This window comes from Solanum verrucosum, unplaced genomic scaffold (assembly GCF_900185275.1).
Source record: "Solanum verrucosum unplaced genomic scaffold, falcon-dt-bn FXZP01000047.1, whole genome shotgun sequence".
Lineage (NCBI taxonomy): Eukaryota > Viridiplantae > Streptophyta > Magnoliopsida > Solanales > Solanaceae > Solanum > Solanum verrucosum.
The window spans coordinates 930,381-953,991 of NW_026020155.1; the positions used below are offsets into that span (position 1 = coordinate 930,381).

General features: G+C 35.7%; 1 protein-coding gene across 1 annotated transcript; it reads left to right on the forward strand.

The window, feature by feature from the left end:
• Positions 1-17,663: 17,663 nt before the first annotated feature.
• On the forward strand, positions 17,664-23,092 carry LOC125828315 (protein YLS7). Its single transcript, XM_049507630.1, has 4 exons — positions 17,664-17,950; positions 18,142-18,964; positions 19,684-19,958; positions 22,048-23,092. The coding sequence occupies exons 2-4, from the start codon at positions 18,379-18,381 to the stop codon at positions 22,855-22,857; spliced, it is 1,671 nt and encodes a 556-aa protein (XP_049363587.1). The 5' UTR covers positions 17,664-17,950; positions 18,142-18,378; the 3' UTR covers positions 22,858-23,092.
• Positions 23,093-23,611: the final 519 nt, after the last annotated feature.

The following is a 23,611-nucleotide window of genomic DNA, read 5'->3' on the forward strand; positions in this document are numbered from 1 at the left end:
AAAGACAGCTTCTATCACGCCTTGGGGTGTATATCATTATCGGGTGATGCCGTTTGGTCTCAAGAATGCCGGTGCTACTTACATGAGGGTCATGACGACCATCTTTCATGATATGATTCACAAGGAGATCGAGGTGTATGTAGATGATGTCATAATCAAGTCCCGTGAGAGTTCGGATCACTTAACTCACTTGAGGAAATTTTGATCGTCTACGCCGATACAATTTGAAGTTAAATCCCGCCAAATGTGTTTTTGGGGTGCCAGCTGGCAAGTTGTTGGGATTCATAGTTAGTAGGAGAGACATTGAGCTTGACCCTTCCAAGATCAAGGCGATCCAAGAACTACCCCCTCCGAAGACCAAAAAAAAGGTGATGAGTTTCTTAGGAAGGTTGAACAACATCAGTCGATTTATAGCTCAATCCACTGTGGTATGTGAGTCCATCTTCAGGTTGTTGAAAAAAGATGTCTCGACTAAGTGGACCGGAGAATGTCAAACTGTTTTTGATACCATCAAGAACTATTTGTCCAATCCACCGGTGTTGGTCCCTCCACGAGAAGGGAGTCCGTTATTGCTATATTTGTCGGTATCGGATAACACATTGGGATACGTGCTTGGTCAACATGACGAAACTGGAAGAAAGAGCGAGCCATTTATTACTTGAGCAAAAAGTTCACTCCATATGAGGCTCGTTACACTCTTTTGGAGAGAACATGATGTGCTTTGACTTGGATCGCTCAAAAGTTGAGACATTATTTGTCTTCTTATACCACATACCTTATTTTCAGGATGGACCCGTTGAAGTATATTTTCCAGAAAGCAATGCCTACCGGGAAGTTGGATAAATGGCAAATGCTTTTGAGTGAGTTTGACATTGTGTATGTGACTCAGAAGGCGATAAAGGCGCAAGCCTTGACTGATCATCTTGCAGAGAATCCAGTTGATGAAGAGTATGAACCGCTCAAGACTTATTTTTCCGATGAGGAAGTTTCGTTTGTTGGTGAGGATATTTCTGAAGCGTACCCTGGTTGGAGAGTGTTCTTTCATGGAGCGGCGAATTATCAAGGGAAAGGAATCAGAGTGGTCTTAGTGTCAGAAACCGGTCAGCACTATCCTATGACGGCTAAACTCTGATTTGAATGCACGAATAACATGGCTGAGTATGAAGCTTGCATCCTCGGTCTGAAGATGACAATTGATATGAATGTCCACGAGTTACTGGTTATTAGAGATTCAGACTTACTGATTCATCAGGTTCATGGAGAATGGGCTGTGAAGAATCCAAAGATCACACCGTATGTGCAGTATATACAGAAGTTGTGCAAAAGATTTCGCAAGATTGAGTTCAAGCACACTCCCAGGACACAAAATGAGTTGGCTGATGCTCTTGCCACCATCACGTCAATGATTAAGCATCTAGTTACAAGTTATATTGATCCAGTGAATATAGAGGTAAAAGAGCAGTCTGTCCATTGTTCACATCTTGAAGCGGAACCAGATGGTTTACCTTGGTATTTTGACATCAAGAAGTATTTAGAGGACGTGACTTATCCTGAGAATGCAACGTTCAACCAGAAGAAGTCGGTACGCCGCATGACCCTCAATTTATTTGCAAGTGGGGAAGTCCTTTACATGAGGACTCCAGATTTAGGTCTTCTCAGATGTGTTGATGCTAGTGAAGCTGCAAAGCTTTTGGAACAAATACATGCCGGAGTTTGTGGTACTCATATGAATGGACTCACTTTGTCGAGGAAGGTCCTTCGAGTCGGCTATTTTTGGATTACTATGGAACATGATTGTTGCAAGTTTGTGCAGAAATGTCACAAATGTCAAGTGCATGGTGATTTAATTCGAGTGCCGCCTCACGAACTTAATGCTATGACACAGATTCATTTTGGTTGCCATTGACTACTTCACCAAGTGGGTGGAAGCAGCTTCGTACAAATCGGTAACCAAGAAAGTTGTAGCTGATTTTGTTCGCAACAATTTGATATGCAGGTTTGGAGTACTAGAATCCATCATCACGGATAATAGAGCGAATTTCAACAGTCATTTGATGAGAGAAATATGTGAACAATTCAAGATTACTCACCAGAACTCAACCGCTTATCGTCCCCAAATGAATGGAGCTGTAGAAGCCGCCAACAAGAACATAAAGAAGATTCTGAGGAAAATGATTGATAATCGCAGAGGTTGGCACGAAATGTTTCCATATGCTTTGTTGGGTTACCGAACAACTGTCAGAACATCAGTTGGAGCTACTCCATATTTGCTAGTATATGGAACAAAGGCAGTTATACCTGCAGAAGTTGAAATACCTTCATTGAGAATCATCCAAGAAGCTGAATTGAGTGATGCTGAATGGATTTGCAAGCGGATTGATCAGTTAACACTGATTGACGAGAAAAGAATGGTTGCCATTTGTCATGGTCAACTGTATCGACAGAGAATGATTCGTGCTTTCCACAAGAAGGTAACAGCTAGAATGTTTGAGGTTGGTTAGTTGGTCCTTAAACGCATTTTCCCTCATTAGGATGAGTACAAAGGGAAATTTGCACCAAATTGGCAAGGACCCTGCATGGTTCGCAAAGTGTTATCTGGAGGTGCCTTGGTCCTGTCAGAGATGAATGACATTGAATGGCAGAAACCAATCAACTCAGATGCTGTCAAGAGATACTATGTGTGAAGTTTCAGTTTGTATTTCTGTCACTTCCTTGTAATCGTAATATTTGCTTGTAATCGTCTATGTTTAGAATTTTATCCCTCTTGTAATGAACTACGTCTGACCTGAATTCTCAAGAATGAGATACGTAGGCGGCCTATCTCGGCCTCGGTCACCCCTTTGTCCCATTTAAATATCTCTTTGTATTTGAACTACGTTCGTCCTGAATTCTCAAGAATGAGATACGTAGGCGGCCTATGTCGGCCTCGGTCGGATTTCTTTGTAATTTTTCTTATTTTTGTTAATCCTTGAGGGGGAACTACGTTTGGCCTGATTCCTGCCGCAACGGGATACGTAGGCGCCACAAGGGTTCGGTCATATCTCCCGTAAGGATTCTATCCTTCCTTTTACAATAGAAACTGAGACCGAATTTTTGAGAGGGACTCAAAAATTCTCAAGAAGAAGATCTCTCCAACAAAGTCAAGACTGAAGTTACTTTGAGATTTGCAACTGGGACAGAATTCTTGAGAAGATCTCAAAAATTTCGTGATTGTTCACTAACGGTTAAATATAAGCCAAAACAGTTAACTGAGACAGAAATTTTGAGGATGGCCTCAAAATTTCGACAGGCTCATCGGCAGTTTAAAGCAACTTTGAATACTTCCCACCAAATGATCATATAGACCTCGAGGCATCAACCTCAAAGACGCTCATTAAGCTTGACGTGACATGACACTTGACAGTGACCTTTTCCAAACATTACTTTTGAAAACCTAGTCTTTTTAAAAAAACTTTTCTCTCATGTTTAAATTATTTGCATAAAAATATTTTGTCTTATCTATCAAGAAGCGGAAGATCAGAAAAATCAGCCAGAGATAGCAAGACAAGAAGCAGACAACTGAAGAGATCAACACATATCAGTTCATTTTTAAACTAACAATTTTTCTATGGATGTAGGTCTACATGGTGCCTCAAGATCGGCATATTCTTCCATTCAATGATTATGGAGAAGTCAAAAGGGCGAAAAGCTCCCCAAATTGACAACTTATCTGTAGATGCAGGAAATATTTTATGCTTCTTAGACCAAGAATTAGGAATATGAATAGCATTATTTCATTCAAATTCCCAACAAAGCGAGGATCATAATGAACATTGTGACTATGTTCGGAGATGGAACAAACAAAAACTACGAAGAGAGCAATATTATTATTTTCCAGCAGCTAGAGACACCTGGAAGACATTTATCTGCATTATATTATCAGATATGATAATATTCTTACCCTTAATGTTATTTATATTGTATTGTCGAATGAGACGGTACCACTACTCGGAGAGTCATTTATATCGTATTGTCAAATAAGATGATACCACTACTTCGAGGGTCATTTTATTTATATTGTCGATTGAGATTATATCGCCGTCCAAAAGATACCCAGATGTTGCTCGGTGAAGCATTATCTTCATTTGGTATCAGGGAGGCATTATCAAAAGAAGTCATGCATCGCGAGAATGGTTGTCTAGCTGAAAGATTCATGAAAAAGATTCATAATCGAAAGAAGTCATGCATCGTGGAAAAAGTCATGCATCGCGGAGAAATCATGCATAACAAGAAGAAGAAATCATGCATGGCAAGAGAAAAGATTCATGCATCGCGGGAAAGAGATTCATGCATAGCAAGGAAAAAGATTCATGCATCGCGGGAAAGAGATTCATGTATAGCAAGGAAAAAAATTCATGCATCGCGAGAAAAGAGATTTATGCATTGCAAGAAGAAAAAGATTCATGCATTGCGAGAAAAAGATTCATGCATCGCGGGAAAAGATTCATGCATTGCAAGAGAAGATCCATGCATCGCAAAAAAAGATTAATGCATTGCGAGAAAAAGATTCATGCATCGCAAGAGAAGATCCATGCATCGTGGAAAAAAGTCATGCATTGCAAGATAAATAAGTCATGCATCGCGGGAAAGAAATTTATGCATAGCAAGAATAAGAAACCATGCATAGCAAGAGAAAACGCCATGCATCACGGGAAAGAGATTCATGCATAGCAAGAGAGTGATTCATGCATCGCGGAAAAGAAGTTATGCATTGCAAGAGAAAGATTTACCCATCATAAGAACATCGACTCATAATTTTTTCTTTACAAAATGACATCAAGAGAATTATTAACAACGACGTCAAAAGAACTGTCAACATATTACATCAGCCTATTTTATTAATCAAAGGAGGAGTACATTGAAGATTATATTGCAAATATGAAACACTAGCTTTATTTGCTTTGCGTCGAACTCGATGGAGTTGACGCCAAATGTCTAAGGAGAGCAATTAAGTGTCAACACGGTAAAAAACACTATCCCTCCATTTGAATTGCATTTTTATACTAATAAGTTTTATCTCAGTCTTTGTCGAGAGCATCCAAGAGGATGAATTCTCAAAACAAACCACAGGTGCGGACGACATTAATTAGGATGCAGCATAACGTGAAACTTTTTCTTAGCAGCGAACTGGGACATAGTCCAAAGAGGAGTGTCAAACTCTTAGGACGCGAGCAGAGGAGTGACTTCCACCACAATCAAACCACACCCCTATCAGAAGGCATGTGGGTTTATCTTTAGGTTTGTCGATTTCAGTTTCGCATCCGGAAATTTTTGGTCTCTACCGGAAGCAGCTTTCCAATCTGAGTGACGATGTACCAAGAGCTTTGAAAATTATGTTCGTGTAAGTTCATGACCAAGAGGTTGCAAGCCTCATTTTCATACTCGATTCATTTTGTCACTCTTCCTGAACCAAAGGTTATCTGACATAATAGATTTTCTTTCAACCGATTGAATCGAACTATAAACAGCCTGATTCCCTAAGCAGAGAGATATATAGGCAGAATTAGTGTTGAAACTCGACTATATTCCAATCATTCGCTCTTAAATCTTATTCTCGGGCATTCCGGTCCCTCCATAATTCGGTATCAGGATGACTTTTGAATTCTTTCAAATCGTGCGTAAAATCAAGCATATCGAACTATAAGTGGACTGAATTCTCATATAGCCGGAGATATGTCGGAAACCAACTTCTGGGGTTCGGTCATAATTTCTAAAGTTCGTACCAAAATCCCTTCCCTATGGATGAATACGTGGTCGGTCAAAATTGGATTGGTCAATTTCATTTTCCTCGAATTTCTTGCATCAATCCAAGTAAAACAAGGGACAGTTGTTGACATCTAATTTTGACCCTCCCCGATAATATTAGTTTCTGAGCTTCTTAAATTCCGAACGATTTGAAACAATTGACCTTATAAAATTCAAAATATTTTCAAGTTAGTTTTATGTGATTTTATCATTTTTTGGGAACTTTTAAATAATGTGTATATATATATACACACACACACACATATATATATATACACACACACATATATATATATATATATGTGTGTGTGTGTGTGTGTATATATATATATTATTAGTTAGTATATTTTATAAATATTTGAAAATCGTCTCAAAAGGGTTTTAGGTTTACCTAAAAGTTTGGTCAATTAGTTTAGTTATATAATAGTATATATTTCTTGAAATAATTAGTTTACATTCGAGTTAGTTATTTTATTCCGTTAAGATTAAAAAGCTCGTTAATTAATTAATCTTAATTCATCGTGTTTAAATTCCAGCCGGATACACTAAATTAACTCAATTCGGCTATGATTTTAATTTTATATGGCCATGGTTGCATTCTATTTAGTCATTTTATACTATGATTCTAGCCGATTTTAACCTCACCTTCATTCAAATTTTGACCAAAATTGGGTTGATTTAGTCGACCCATCAGCCCAACCCAAATCCAACACCCCCATACCCATACATTATAATACAACAACAACTTGTAAACAACAATACCAGCCGACCCCATTCCCAACAACCTTTCCCTCTTTATTTCCCTTAATTGCCAGCCAATTCCCAAGCCCAACCAACCCACTTCAAGTCCCAGCCCACTCCAATTCCCAATCTTACTCCTAAATGACCCGATCCAGCCCAAAACATCCCACACCAAATCCCAGCCCATAACCGACAATACATACATTACCATCATACAAAATACAATCATCAACATCAAATAGACAACACCAAACCGACCCCACCCATATACCCTTTGTTCTTCTTTTTCTTCCAGCAAAACCCAGTAACGTGAATTACAGAGCAATACACGGAAAGCAACCGGCAACGTCAATCCAAATAGACGGAAAGCGATTCACGGCGTCTATGTAAAGCACCTGTAATTTCGTCCTTGTAGCAGGCGGTAGGCACGTTCTTCTTCCATTCCCTCTTCCGGAATGAGTAAAAACCTCAAGAAAAAAAGGTGTTTATCCGAATTGGTGCAACAAATTTATGGCGTTTGAATTTCAAATTCCCACCCGAATTCATCCGCTTTCCCCCATATTTGGAACCCTAATTTCCCCCTATATAAGGTCTTTTTTGTTATCAGTGAAGGGGGGGGGGGGAATTTTTTTTGAAAAGAAAAAAAAAATTAGAGTCAAGAAAGGGGGAATTTCTTTGAACGAAATTTTGTGCTTAAGAAGTCTTAGACGTTTTTTTTTCCCGAAGAAACGGGCAATTTTTTTGTTCAAAGCTAGCTCGAGGTGTTTGGTTCACTGTTTGGAGCTTCGAATTCGTGTGGTAGAAGAACTCGTGTTGCTTGTTCCTGTCCGGTCCGCTGCCCGCTGCCCGCCAAAAGGTAAATAACTCGCGACCCTTCTACCAGCTTCGAGTTCAAATGTATTGGTTTTGGTGTTCTACTCCTGGTCTATTTCGATGATTCTATATGATGTGTTCATATTCATTTTGAAAACGATATTATGTGTCTCTTTTTCGAAAGGATTTGATGCCTGGTTGAATCTGTTTTTAATCTTCTTGAGTTTGCGGTTGTGGTCGTCTCAAGCTTATTTTGTTCATCGGTTGACCACCGTGATTCTGTTCTGCCTCTGTCTATTGAAGTAATTTTTCTCATTTTTGACTACATATCCTGAAGTGTCAAAGAAGTTATCTCATTGTTCCTCTGGTGTGTCTTCAAGTATAGATTAGTAATTTTAGTTGACATCGGTATGATTCGATTTGTTTTGGGATCATCTCGCGGTATGAAACCGTTAGACTCGTTTGGTATTTGGTGATTATATGTTGCTAGGATTCATTCATTCATTTTGGTTGGTTAATTGTTTGGCCATGAATACGAAAGGGTCCTCTTGTTAGCGATGAGTGCGGCTTCATACTACTGTTTTGCTCGTCATCTTAGTCCAAGTTTTGTTCCATGTTTCCTCAATTTAAAAGTGTCTAGTCCTTGCTTGTTTGATAGAATATTAGTCCACCATGAGATAGAATATTTTTTTTTGTTTTTGTTTTTTGTGCACAAAATTGTGTTGCCAGTGGTTTAATTAAATAGCCCTCTTCTGTCTCCATTTTAAATAATTCATTATAGTTGAATTAATTGTTTAAAATTTTGATTGTCATTAGCGTTCTACTCATTGTATTTTGAATTGTTTAAATGTTGTACAAGTAAGCTTCAAGGCATGGTTCATGGGCGAATAAATTATCTTAAATATAATTAATATTGTTCTCTTCTACTTACCACGAACTGTTTGCTATATTATTCAATTCCATTTATTTTGTTTTGCTTAGTTCGAAATATATCTAGTTAGGGTCCCTTGAATGCATTACCGTTTTTATTTCTAAATTAGTGAATCCTAGTATAGCTGGGAATTACAGATTGAGATGCTATTTTTCGTAAGTACTAATCCTTATGTTTTCTTTATTTTGTCGCATGTGACACCATCCGAGTCTTCTTGGACTCCTATTTTCTTCCTCGCATTTCAAGAGAGCCGTAAAGGCTCAAGTCCCTTCCTTTCGAATCAGCCGACAATAAATTGAAATGCAGGTTCTCGGAGTGTAAATAGGGGCTGGAAAACAAGTTTTCATGTTCTGGAAAATTGGAAAAGAGTTGATACATTTGCTGTATACAGTGATATACGGTAAAAACGCAGTGATATACAGATGGAAAACCAAAGTTGCGGGCTGGAATACGCGAAATATAGGTGTACAGGTCAACAACTAATATTTTAGAAATAAAAAGGGCAGAATACGGACCCAAAATACGGCCCATATACGGTGGTATACATAAAGTGTATACATATATTTCTTGAAAGCAAATGGGGGCCAAAGGCCTAAGAAATTTTAGCAGGTCCAAGATTTGGGGGGTTTGGGCCAAACAAATTTGATACTCCCTTTCTTGCTCTTATGTATTTTATTTATATTTGACTAACGCTTTCATTTCTTATGGTTAAATTTAATTAAACCCCAAAGTTAGTCATTTCTCTTTTATATTTTTTAAAATAAATATTCATTCAAATAATTTGTTTACTTAGCTTTTATTTAATTTTGGTCTTGTTATCTCCTTAAGTTATTTCCCTTAGAAAAACTCTCCTTTAGTTCATCCCCCTTTAAGATAATAATAATAAAAATAATAATAAATAAAAAATAAAAAAATAGTCATAAATGAGTTCTTTTACTTATTTAAAATCTCAAAAAAATTAGTTAAAATAAGTGAGTTCTTTTACTTATTTATAATTTTGAAAAAAAAATAATAAAAATTTATTAGTTAAAATAAATGAGTCCTTTTTACCTAGTTAAAATTTCAAAAAGTTGGTTTAAATAGATGAGTTTTTTTACTTGGTTAGAATCTCAATAAAATTAGTTAAAATAAATTGAGTTCTTTTATTTAGTTAAATTTTTTTAAAAATTAGTCAAAGTCGTTAGGAGTTCTTTTACTTAGTTGAAATTTCAAAGTTAGTCAAAAATCACTTTTAGTCAAGTCGTCGGTCAGCCGCAAGTTAACGGGCATTCCGAGGGCCTAACACCTTCTCGGAATGTACATTTGAACTCGAACCCTTTTTCAATTGATTTTATCTGTTTAAGTCTTTTGAAAACTTCAAATTTTTTCTTGATTTTTTACCAAAAATTAAGTGGTGACTCTGTTCTTTTGGAAATTCGATTTCTCTTAAACCATAAGTTTAATCGATTTTTTGAAAACTCAGTCATTTTTCCTTTTTACATATCTTTTAAATAAAACTTGACCAACCTCAAGGGTCCTCATCTAACATTTCGTGGCTTAGTCATTTATATGTAGAATCCCTATAATTTGCCTAAGTGATATCCTTACTTTATTATATCGCTTCTTTGCTTTTTGTAAGACTAACTATCAGGGAATTGCATGATGGCCTACTGACGGCGATTAGTGAACCCTGTATGGTATTTGTAGCCCACTGTCACGACCACACATGAAATCTTATAGTCTGGACAACGGGGTCTATCAAGGTACGCCCCATCGGGCTTCTATATGGTCTGCCCGCATGCCTGTATCAATCAGGTGAATCCACGACAGAAAATTTCAGCTGACTATATCTGAATTTTGTGCACAGAGTAGCGTCGCACGTAGTAGCCCTAAAAATACCCATCCCACGCTGCAGAGTAGTCTATAATCTCAACTGCATGCAAATATTTATAATAATTAATTCATTAATCACATAGCTCGTGATACAATTTGTGATTACTTTCTTTAGCTTGAGAATCATATATCTTATGACCTATACACTTACGAATAGTCTGTGGCCAACTGCTTTCTTTAAATTTATGCAACCTGTACACCACTAACTTCTAAGAGTTTCAACTGTAGACAAATATAGTTGTGTGAAACATATTGCTTCCTTGATGAGTACTGTAACTCTATAGGTTAGGACTCAACATGAGAGGATTTATAAAATAGGATAACTCTTTCAAGTATCATAGAATCTCTAGTGACATTTATCGGAAGAATATGCGAGTTTAGGTCGTGCCTTAAGGGCAAACTAGGTTTTAGCTTTACATACCTTACTTCGGGACTTACTATCTTACGTCGTCAAACTCATTTGCTGACAACTTTATCTATAACATAAAACCATAAAAAAGATAGTAGAAGAAACTAATCAAGAATCACAACAAGGCCAAAAACACAATAATAGTTCACGAGCGACAATCTCAACAATTACCATAGATGAATGGTGTATCGCCACACCCTTCTCTTTCTCTACTTTTCAAGTAGGCTTATGACTTATTTACATGTTCAGTATTACTCCTCAATCCTTTAACCATAAAGAACCAGCCCCCTTAATGATCCACACTTAACATAAAAAGTAAGACTCATGGCTTCCGAACACCATCCCACGAGTTCTTTATTAACGATGTCAAATTCCTTTATAAGCTCATAGTTTAAGTTGATAGAGAACTAATGCCATAAATTAAAATAATAGGAGCTCATATAGCCATCTACAACATATTCTTAGCGATTTAGGCATTTCATCAAACACTTGGTGAGCGACAAACTTTCAAGAACTATAAGAGTCGTGTTATCTATACCTAGCCTTCCGTTTTATCGTAACCAGCTTATTGCCCCAATACAATATCATTGACCCCTCATTTGGTCAAAACAACAGCCAACACAACCTTCTACAAACTCCCTCCTCACCAAAACACCAACTACCATGGGTAAAACATGGACTCACGGCTTTCTATCACCGTCCCGTGAGTCCTACCTGAAAATTATACTTAAAGCATTCTTGAAATACGATTATGGAGATAAAAGATGAGTTATACCTATATATCCAAGAAAAGCAGCCCCTGCCCTTTTCTATTCTCCAAGAACAAGACTTTTTCCTTTAAGAAAACATTTAGCTAAGTATATCTATAGGTCTATGGAGAGGAAGACACTTGATTCTTGAAGAAACCAACTTACCTTAAGCTTTGGAGGATTGAAGATGGGAAAAGCTTGAAGAAATAACTTGAAACCAGTCCTTACACGTTCTTGAGTATATGAGAAAGTATATCCCAAACTTCTAATATAAAAACAACATGTTTGGCCGACTTTCTCTAAAGTGCCACATGTCCTGCAGTGATTGGGCAGTGATGCGTATGTTGTAGAATGAACATAACTTTTTACTCCAATATTATTTTAACGAGCGGTTTATTTTGCTGGAAACTAGACTCAAATACCTTTAATTTGATAGGTTGTAGGTCCTCTAACTCTTTATATATTAGGAGATGTGCTCGTTGAAAGTCAGTTGAGAAATGAGATCATTTGTAGTATTCCTCCACAATGAACCTTTAAGTTTGAATATTTTCTTTAAGAGAAAATACATCACTACCCCATTAAATTATAACACTTTTTTTAAAAAGACACTGAAACTTTGCAAAGGTCCTAATACCCTCTTGAATAATTAAAAGTGGTAAAAGTATCTCATTTTTGGGTCAATCTCACATATAAGAAAGAGAGTGCATACACACACTAGTTATCACCTATCACGTGTCATTACTTTTTTTTTTATTTTTTTATTTTCACATATGTTATTTCTAATCTATTTTTAAACAAAAAAAATTATCTTTTCTTTTTCTTCAATTGTTCAGGTACGTTGGAGTATTGTTGCAACCCATACTTTTTTACTCCTCTTCGCCGCCGCCGGCAATCCTACTGCCACCATTACTATAGTACCATCTCAACCATTTTCTACCGCATAATCAAAATTAAAATTGGAAAATAAAAAAAATTATCAAATCAATGGCTAACCAAAATGCCTTTGATTATCTGCAAAGACTAAAACGCTCTGACTCGTATGGGGTATTTTCTACATAGTCTGAACATGGCCTCCGACGGTTTTCGTGATTTTCCCTCCGATGTTGCCATTGTCATTAATCTCGTCGACGCCATTTTCGATCTTCCTCAACCACCTCACTTCGCTTTCATATCTTTCTCGTTTCAATAATCATCTCATTAATTTCGATCTCCCTCAACGAAACATAAGTTTGAAACCTCAATCTTCTAGGTAAAAGAAGATAAAAGGACAAGAAAAACTGAAAAATAAAATAAAATAAATAGAATAAAAAGAAAATGATATTTTTAATTAAATTAATGTTGAAATAAACAAAAAAAAATTCTTAGGTCACTCGCTAGTGGCGAGTGAAGTACACTCTTTGGGCCACGTAGGATTATAGGGGGTAATAAATTCATTTTGAGTACAAGAATAGGGGGGTACTAGGACCTTTGCAAAGTTTCAGTGTCTTTTTTTTAAAAATGTTATAGTTTAAGGGGATAATAATTGTTACGATCCGATTTCGAAAACTAAGGTTTCGGAACCAATTTCGCAACTTTTGGCAATTTTGTTGAGTTTTGGAAAAAAAATATATAATTTGGAAGTCGCCACTTAATTTTTGGGAAAAATTAAGAAAACCATTTAAAAGGGAATTTTTGGAAAGAAAAACATTTTAAATAAACCAGAGTCAGGTAAGGATTCAAATAATTCTCTAAGGAAGGGTTTAGGCATCTTAGAGAATCCGCTAACACGCGGTTAACCGACGGATTTAAAAATTTGGCTAATTTTATATAAAAAAGGGTTGCTTAAAAAATCTTATTTGAAACTTAAATAAAAATCTTTTGAAACTTGTGAAATCTCAAAAACAAACCTAACTTAAAACTTTTGTCCATAGTCATGTTTTGAACCAACGATTAATTCAAACTCTTAAACATGGATTAAAGGACCTTGCTTGACAACTACAAAGGGATATAGAAAATCATTAAGTCATTCATACAAAGTCCTAAGTTAAACTAAAAGACAACTAATTTATTTTAAGAAACTTAACAACTTTATCCTATTTAAAAATTTGAACTAAATAGTTAGTTCAAACTCGTAAACATGGATTCAAAGCTTTTCAATAACTATGAAAGAACATAAAAGGTTCTCAAGTCATTCTATAAAGCTTAAATTAGCTAACTTAAAATGAGTTTCGAAATTTGAAAACTTAAATAAACATATCACCCCAAGGATTCATCTAAATTGATAAAAACAAATGTTAGAAATTAAGAGCAAGTATCACAAAATCACGATATAAGGGAAACAAAAGTGCAAATAGGATTTGGACAACTTTAAGCCCACTTGCTGCTTCTCATTTGCTGCTGCCCAGATTGGACTTTTTAAAGTCCAAAAATTTCCAATTTTAGCCCCTTTGGGACTGCTGCTGGTCTGTCGGGGTTTTGACCCAATTTTACTCCTCGTTTTTCTGCCTTTTAGAGGCAGCTGCAACCCCGCTTCAGCTGGTGCCATTTTCAGACTTTTCAAATAAAAAAAAAAACTATTCTTTTAGCCCTTTAGGCTACTGCTGCTGCTGCTGTCTTTTTGGGGTGTTTATCCCGATGAAAATAACTTCCATTTCAGTCGGTTTAAAGGAGGTCGACTCGAAGAGGAAAATGCAAGAGATGAGAGTCCATTGGACTCATTCGGATGTCACATACAACAAACAAAGAAGAAAAAGAAAAAAAAAGTAAATTAGCAAAGTGAACAATTTTTAGATAATTAAGGAAAGCACACATCTTATTCATCTTTAAGCACAAATAATTTGTACGATCAAACAAAGCTTGCATTTTTCATCAAATTTTAGCTTAAAATGAACAATTTCAATTAAAATAGAAAAAAAAAACTAGTACCACAATATGAGGAACTTATCACATAATACTTGCAGGAAGGTTTGTAGCCAAGAATTAAGGCATGCAGACTTCAACTAGCAGGTATAATAATTATGATAGAAAGAGTACATTCCATATAATTAATAAATAAAGAGATTCAAACAAGTATCACACCAAAACCAAACCCGACACTACTCATGGATGTACAAACTCCAATCTCTTTTAGATTCAAAATTTAAACATTTAAAGTCACATAAGATTAATTGATATGTCTTAACTCAGTTATGCGAAAGTGGTAAAAATGACATATCATAATGAGGACTTCAAAGTAGTTTATACTAACATGCTTAATTAACTATGGACAATTGAAGATTATTTTTTGGCAGAGATAAATCAAGTAATATGCCAAGCAACATTAAGGCAACATTTGATCCTAAAACCTTTTCTTTCTATTCACATTAAGACAAACCATAACTATAAACTTTAGCTACAGATTTGAGCAAAAGAAAATCGGAAAATAGACAAGGAAGGGACAATTTAAACAACTTCACATAAACCTTAAATTCAACCAGCAATCAGAGAAAACTAAAGATTAAGGAGTAAAAAAAAAATAAAAAAAAATCGGTTAACACATGAGAACTTTTGTGCTCCATTAATCCCGATAGTAGCATTATAAAGAACAACAAACTAACATCTTAACACAGAAATCAATTGTCAGTTGTGTTCAACATATAGCTACACTCATTAATCTTAAGGTAACATGAGACATAACACTAAATCGAACATCATTTTAAATCATTCACATGGAAATCAAAACATGAACCTCAAAATAGAGAGACAGACGACAACTAGGAGCTGAAAACAATTGGAAATAGGACAGCATGAAGCAAGTTCGCAAACTCGAACTTAAACAGTCACGTTATAACCAAAATAAACACACTTCAAGCCCACATTGGATCACATGGCTGACTAGAGAGAAATTAATCACGACATTCTCTTATACATGTAAAAAGATTAGATGAAGGGAGAGGTTTTCGCTCATCAAGAATGGGAATATTCAACTCCAAATTTAAAATTTGTCATAAGTCAAAAGGTGAAGCCAGTCGAGAATAATTAGCACTTTAAAATCTTTTCAAATCAAACGAATACAACAAGCTACACACATCGACAACTTGACAACTAAAATGCTTGAACACAAAAAAATAATAATAATAATATATATATATATATATATATATATATATATATATATATATATATAATGACTCTAACTCCATTTAATACTGATTATATTTGTCCTAAGATGGTAGAAAATGATGAAATTAAAGACATAAACATCTCACATATAAATTAGACAGTAAAAAAAAATATTTAAGCTACTGAAAACATACTTAAACATTTAACACCAAACAAGATTTCAAGAGCCAACAAAATGCTGAAATAAAGAGAAGATTACCTGGCTCGGGGCAGCGAACTGGACGGACGAGTTTGATGGAGACGATTCCACCTCTTTCAACTCAAACAACCACAACAAATTAAACTATTGAACCAAGATTTCCCAAACCTTTTAGGGTACTCTCAGGTCTGAAAAAATCGTCCCCTTTGAACAGTGAATATGAGGCAATTTATAGGGGTTGAGAAATCTGAAAATCACAGCCTAGAATCGATGTGGGACTGTGAGTAATTTCAAAATTCCAGAGGATAAGGCGTGAGCTGGGAATAGTACTAATTCCAACGAAAAATTGATTTGGGACGCTCGATTCTTGAGAAGGACGATTGAGGTATCGAGATCGCAACACATGTCTCGTCTTTGTACGATTGCGTACTGAAAGGATAAGGGAGAGAGGAGAGGACCACACAGGTCTGGGTCGGGTTCACTGGAGCTCGGGTCTGCTGGGTTTACCATGGAATGAAGAAGACTGTAAAGGGGTCTGGGTTTTTTTTTCCAGAAGAATAATGGGTTGGGTCTTTCTTTGTTCCAAAATGGGTCTTGGTTGAATGACATGGTCCTTTGACCATATCTTTATTGAATTGAAAGCGAAATAAATTATGTAGTTAATTAACTATTAAGCTTCTTAACTTCAACAACATAATATAGTCATTCAACATAAAAATTCTAATTACTTTGAAATAAGGAGAGTAGTTATGTACTATAATTGATTTATTTATTTATTTATTTTTAGGAAATAAAATGCACACTTGGTTAGAACTCTATTTTCAGTAAAACGATTTCATTTTATTTTTTCTAAATATTTATTCAAAGTAATAAAATATATAACACTATATATTGTAAACATATGAGGATGCATATACTTTAAGGAAAATGACCGAATTGCCTAAAAAATATTTTTTTTTTGAAAATATTTTGATTTTTTGAAAATAATTATTTCAAATTGTTTGAAATTGAAGAAACTTGAAAATTAATTAATTTGTGGAGGTCCAAAATTGGGTGTGAACAATAATGTATTTTCTCTTTCTTTAATGATATCTTTGGCCTAAAACTTTTGTTTAACCCTTCAAATGACTAAATATAAGGATTACATGGTATGCTTAACCATTTTCAATGATATACTTCCCCTGATATCACATCTATGCATTGGTGTTTACGAGTCACAAATGTATTTTAAGTTACAAAGTATTACAAAAGCGACAATTAATAAGAAAGGGAGAAAGTAGTTACCTAGTGAATGTTTGAGGATATGTATCTATTTTTGCCGGCGGAGAGATATGTTTCGAATTAACAAGTATATAGGTATAGTTGGAAACAACACTCTTTTGAATAGTTTAAGGACAAATTGATTCATTTTTTGGAACTTTTTTTAGATTCTAAGTTATTTGTCTAGTTGAAAGGCAATTTTGAGCAAAAAACATAGCAATGAGTATATTATTAAACAAAAATATAATGAATAATAAAATTGATCCATTTTATATAACTATTCACTTCTTTACCCAAAAAAGTCTTTTCTTTATTAGTTCAAAAAGGCAAATGGGGTATTATTAAAGTCAAATGAGGTAGTATTATTTTCAAGATGTTTTTAAAACATAAATGAGAGAATATATTTTTTTTCATTCTTCTAAAAGACATTCATTTATAGGCACCAAATTCATAACCTACATGCATTTCCTTTTGTACGAAAAAAACAAATTCAACGAACAAGAATAATATTCCTTTCTTCGTGACACCAACATTTAGAAAGAAAAAAAGAAGTATAAAACACAAGAATTTATTTTAATACTAAAATAATCATTTATTGATTAATACGTGTAAACTTAATTATACAAAAAAAAATTGCAATTTATAATGTTGCGTATTTAAGTTCATTCTGACGGTGACACGTGACACGTGACACAGACATAATCACATGCTCAACAGTTTCCAACCTGTATCCACACTTGGCTTCCTAAGATTGACGATTGTTAATTAGGTTTCCTTAATTAACAACAGATTTTAAATTAATATCTGGTTCATGTGCATGAGAGCCGCATTTATCAATTTTATTCATCCAGATCTTGTAAAGTTTTGATTTTTTTATAATCCCCATAATCAATTATTATACTACTGGTACTAATTTTTGCATCGCCAGATCCGATATTATTCTTCTGACGTTGCTTTCATTTTACTCCAAAAAAAAAAAAAAAACTTGACAGTAAGCAGAGCTCGCCGGCGATTTGTTTGTGAGTTTCCGGTGTATTTTGAAGATTCATTTGTGGGTTTGCTTTCATCAGCTTTAAATTTTATGAAATGGGTTGATTTTGGTTTCCCTGAAGGTTAGTTCTTTGGTTCTGAATGGGTTCATTTCTGATAAATCGGATAATATAGGGAGTGTTTGATTTTTGTTTTTCTAATTTGATCTTGCTTATCCATATATAAGTGTTATTTCTTGTTAGATAGGGCTCTTCAATTTGTTGATTTTTTTTAATCTTTTCTGCTTATGCTTAGCATTTTCAGTTTTCTGCAGCTTATTTGTGGAGTTGGTGTTCAGGAAGTGATTTGTTTATCTGAAGGTCCAATTTTCTGGAAATTGGTGGTTATTCTGGCATTGAGAGCTACAACATTCTCAAAATTGGATAAAGATTCAATTATTTGGTAGTTTCTTTTGGTTTGGGGATTGTGGTTCTGAAGCCATATCCTAGTGACATCAGTTGTTCTAGAATACCCCATGTTGTTCTAGAAAGTGCTAGACATTTGAGAAGCTATGTCTTCTTTTTCATCTAAAGATCCTTCCGCGCTGTCCTATCCAAAGTCACTATTGTCTATCGTAACTACAGTAGGAGGTCTTGCTGTGTTTTTAATTCTTGCTTCCTCATTTCTGGTTTCTCAGCCTATTGGGGCTGCAGTCCATGAGTATTTTTATGGTGTTCATCAGTTGACAAGGCCTAATTTATTAGATGGGGATAGGGTAAAATTTGCTGATCCTCGACGTGATGATGTTGGTAGTAATGGTACACCTAACTTTAATTTGACGGCAAAGGAAAACAATGAAAAAGGACTTGAGGATGAAAAGGACCAGATTTCCAAGTCTCAAGACAAAAAGAAAGAGCCAGATTCTAAGGGGGAACTAGTTGAAAATTCTACCCAAATACCTGTTTTGTCAGAATCCAATCATTCTGTGGTTCAACCACATCCTGAATCAAAGCAAGAAGACGAGAAGAGTAACAATGATAGTTCGCATAAGGAAAGCAAGAATGAAGGGACTCTTCCATCTTCTGATACCCATTCAGAGGACGTAAAATCTTCATCTACTGGACCCAATAGCGTAAATCAGGCTAAGCTAGATCCAGGTTCAATTTTCATCCCTTGTTTTGTTTTATTTGTATCTTGCTAGACTCTGCGCAGTAGCACATCTTCGTTGTTTTACTAGATGATGAGCTCCTTTCTTTTTTCTTGTTTATCAAAGCAAGTAGTTATTTCCTTTGATTTTGAATTGCTTTTTAGTTCTCCTTGTTATTCATATTAATCGTTCATGAAATCGATATTGACAATTGAAAATAAAAAATTGTGCTTATGTATGCAAACAAACAAATGCAGGATAGCTTGAAGACAAACTAAGTTAATGGATGTTGATGTTTAATGGTGATCATCTCTCCCGGGATGTAATTTGCAGCATCTTAAGTGAGATGGTTAATTTGCTGCACACTACATCAAAATGCTTGTCTTCAGTTTCCATCTTACTGAAATCTCATTCTAACTACCTGTTAAGCAAGTCTATTAGCTGAATTTCACCATACATATTACAGATGGCAAGTTTTGTGCAAGCCACTTGTATTCATACTTCGTTAGAGATGCTCCACTTATATGCCGATAAAATATGGCCCTCCTATAGTTTTTGAGACAATATGAGTTGTTGAAAGACTCGAGATTTGCTTACTCTAGTTAATGAAATTGTTTCATAGTTGTATTTAGCTTCAACTTCTTTGCTTGCTGTAAGTTAACTTAGTTGCTAAACCAAATTCTTTGTGATGCTGTTCTGAAACTCTCAACAACCTTGATAATGTTGCAGAATGCGATCTATATCATGGAAAATGGATTTCTGATCAGTCTGGACCATTGTACAGAAATGACTCCTGTCCTGTCCTGACACAGATGCAGAACTGTCAAGGAAATGGAAGGCCTGATAAAGATTATGAGAACTGGCGATGGAAACCAGCTCAGTGTGAACTGCCACGATTTGATCCAAAGAAGTTTTTGGAACTAATGAGAGGAAAGACTTTAGCTTTCATTGGTGACTCAGTTGCTCGCAACCAGATGGAGTCAATGCTGTGTATCCTTTGGCAGGTACCTTTACGCTCCTCAAAATGTACAGTAGTTTGGCAGCGAAAGCAAGGGGTTTGCCTTCTGGGTCGAGCTCGTCGCACGGGGCTTGCCTAGTGTGGGTTACCTCTCTTGTGTGGTTTGTGAGCTATTGCATAGGAGCAGAGTGTGCGCACCCAAAGGGTAGCGGCTGCGGGTCTCCCTTGTCATAAAAAAAAGATGTACAGTAGTTTGGCAATTCTGGAGTGTGACTTGGATTAGCTATTTAGCAACCTTGAATCCTGATCTCTTTTCTACTTTCTGCAGCATTTCCTTTGACTTTGTCTTGTCTTTTAATTTTCAGTATCTTGAAATGTGAATGACACCTGAATAGGGACACAAAGGCACACACTTTGAAAATGAAAATTACATTAGTTGAAAAATGTAGAACAGGATCGATATTGTTATATAATATATGTGCCAAAGTTCTCAGCTCCTGAAACAAGGTCAGGTTCTAGTCTCATTTCCCTATTTTTACTCCAAAAAGTTCCCCCCTATAGGATGAGCAGTACAACTATAATGTACTGAGTTTTTGTATTATACTATTAAGAGAGTCAATTTGGGTATATACCTGATCAGTTCAGTGGGCGTAACCTGGACATTGAATAATCGTAAATTATTTCTCTTTTTTCAATTTGGGTTCTTCTACCTATCTTTTAGAACCTGTGAAGATTTATTTGGTTTATACTTAAGTGTAGCTTCATATATGTTAAAAGTTCGCAGCTCCTGTAATAAAGTTAGGTTGTAGTCATATTTCCCTATTTTTTACTCCAATAGTTTTTCCTATAGGATGAGCACTTGAGCAGTACAACTATAATGTACTGAGTTTTGTTTTATACTATTAGGAGAGTCATAACCTCGATTCTTCAACTCTGTCATTTAGTATGTATCAACAAAAGCATGTGAGCTTGCTTTTATTCCATGAACATCTGCATTGGTAGAAACTTGATCAGTTCAGCATTATAAGCTGGCATGAGTTACTGTAATTTCATTCTCCTTTTCAATTTGGGTTCTTCTACTTATTGTTTAGAACCTGCAAAGTTTTATATGGTTCATAGATGAGTGTAGGTTGGATACAATTAAGTATTGACCTTCACCTTGGGATTGTGTAACTGGTATTAAAAAGTGGTGCCTATTTTTGGTTCATGACATTTAGTACGATGTTTGCAACAAGGACTAAATAGACTTTCCATTTTTACCTTTTGCCAAACATTTATGTGAATATAAGCACAAATAGGTATAGAAGGGTAGCAAGTCCAATAATACGGCTATCAGTTATAGTTTCCGGCTTTCTGCCCTAATAGAGCCTGGAGAAAAAATAAACGTTGAAGTTAAAGAAAGGCTTAGTTGTTGGTGGCAAATAATGAATGGGATGGTCAAAGGAGGTCCTAGTGGGAAGTTGGATGAAGAGATTGACAAGGTGGACATGGAGCAGATAGGGCGACCTGCCCCTCAATAATTTCGGTCTCGCTAGGTCAGATATGTCAACCATGAACAATAGATGCTCTCTGCTATCTATTCACCATTCATTTGTGCTCGATAGATGCTTTCTGCTATCCGTTTACCCTTCATTTCTGGACCTAACTTTATTCTTGGTGAATCATTGATGTTGCTCATTTAAATTATATGATCCTCTTGGTTAAGTGGTAGCTTAATTGGCGTTTCAACCACTAAATACTGACCAGTAATGAATTATAGTGCCCTGTGAACTGTGAAGTGTTCCAGAATTGTTTCATATCTGCCTTTTTCTTGTATCTTGTCTCTCCTTTTCTTCTTTAATAAGCTGATGACCACAGTTCCTTTATCCTAACTCAGCTGTTAGTTATTTCACATTTGGAATCTGTGCCATGAAGCCCTTGTAGATGTTTACTATCTATGAAGTCCTTTTAAATGTTTATTATCTATAAACCCCTTCTAAATATTTACTAACCCTGAAGCCCTTGGAATATCAAATTGAATTACAGAACTTCATACATGCTTTGTCCCTCTTCCAATGTACATTTATCAAAAGCCAGGTGTTGTTTCATTGTGCCTCATCATCTAATTTTTGTGTCTTGTTATCCCTTTTTGGCAGTATGAGGTTCCGAAAAATCGTGGGAACAAAAGAATGCAGCGGTACTATTTCAGATCCACATCTACTATGATTGTTCGCATTTGGTCTTCATGGCTTGTCAACCAAACATCTGGGCCCCTTGATTTCGCTCCAGCAGGTGTAGTTAAGCTCCACCTTGATGTTCCTGATGATGGGTTCATGCAATACATCCCCCAGTTTGATGTCGTTGTGCTCTCCTCCGGCCACTGGTTTGCAAAGCAATCTGTTTATGTTCTGAATAATGAGATTGTTGGAGGACAATTGTGGTGGCCAGACAAGTCTAGAAAGATGAAGGTCAATAATGTTGAAGCTTTTGGAATCTCTGTTGAAACCATCCTGACTGCCATGGCAACACATCCGAATTTCAGTGGTATCACCATTGTTCGTTCCTTTTCACCTGATCATTACGAGGGCGGAGCATGGAACACGGGAGGATCATGTACTGGAAAGGTGAAGCCTGCAGAGGATGGTGAGCTGGCTGAAAATGGCTTCACAAACATAATGCACGAAAAGCAATTCTCGGGTTACACTCATGCAACTAAGAAGAAAAACAACAAGTCCGCCTTACTATTTATGGATATCACAGGAGTCTTTGCATATCGCCATGATGGACATCCTGGTCCTTACAGAAGCCCCGATCCAAACAAAATCACAAAACGAGGTCCTGATGGTAAACCCCCTCCACAAGACTGCTTGCATTGGTGCATGCCAGGTCCTGTTGATACATGGAATGAGCTGGTATTTGATCTTGTAAGGAGAGAATTCGAGAGAAGACAGAGCAATGCTTCATGACTCGTGAGAAAGATCATTGCTGCTAAAACCATTTTTCGTGCTTCTACAGCACAGCTACCGGAAGAATATCTATCTCTCTGGAAAGGAGTTCAGCTTGTAGTTACTTTAGATCTCTTATTGTAGCTGGTGTTGTAATCTATGTTTAGATATTCACATTCCACAGTAAGATAAAAGTACATGAAATTAATTTTCTCAGGTCTCAAGTATGTGCAGGATAATTATAACTACTTATATACATTACATACGTTTCCTTGTGCAATAAAATCCCACCTCTCCTTCCATCTGATTTTCCCCTCGCCCATAAAGGTTTCGGGTTTAAGCCTTGTAAGCACAATCACTTTTTGTAGGGAGCATTTTACAGGCAAAATGGGACTTTCTTGTATGAATTTTGATAAGTCGTCCTTCACTTTTTGGTGAGAATTCAAATTAATTGAGGTTACAAGTTATGTGCTATTCCTTATTAATAGTAAGTTCTTAATATTTAACTTTAGTCAGATATGTGATACAACTTTAAGTTTTACAATAAACAAAATTCCCTATTCATTTCAATTTTTTGTTTTTGTTTTGTGAGTCTAAAGAATTCGTTGACAGTAAAGAAAATTGGGACCTGCAACATTAGCATATGTCAACTTTGTTTGACAAAAAAAAAAAAACAAATTTATTTGACATACAATGCTATCAGCTTCATGGACTTTTTATATGTTAAGTTTATTTGACAAAACCTTCATATTTCTTGACTAAAGAAATATATAAA

Excerpts from the sequence above, each read along its gene's own strand:
- LOC125828315 (XM_049507630.1), top strand. The coding sequence starts at position 18,379 with ATGTCTTCTTTTTCATCTAAAGATCCTTCCGCGCTGTCCTATCCAAAG. Across the intron at positions 18,965-19,683 it reads TCAGGCTAAGCTAGATCCAG|AATGCGATCTATATCATGGA; the intron begins GTTCAATTTTCA and ends ATAATGTTGCAG. Across the intron at positions 19,959-22,047 it reads TGCTGTGTATCCTTTGGCAG|TATGAGGTTCCGAAAAATCG; the intron begins GTACCTTTACGC and ends CCTTTTTGGCAG.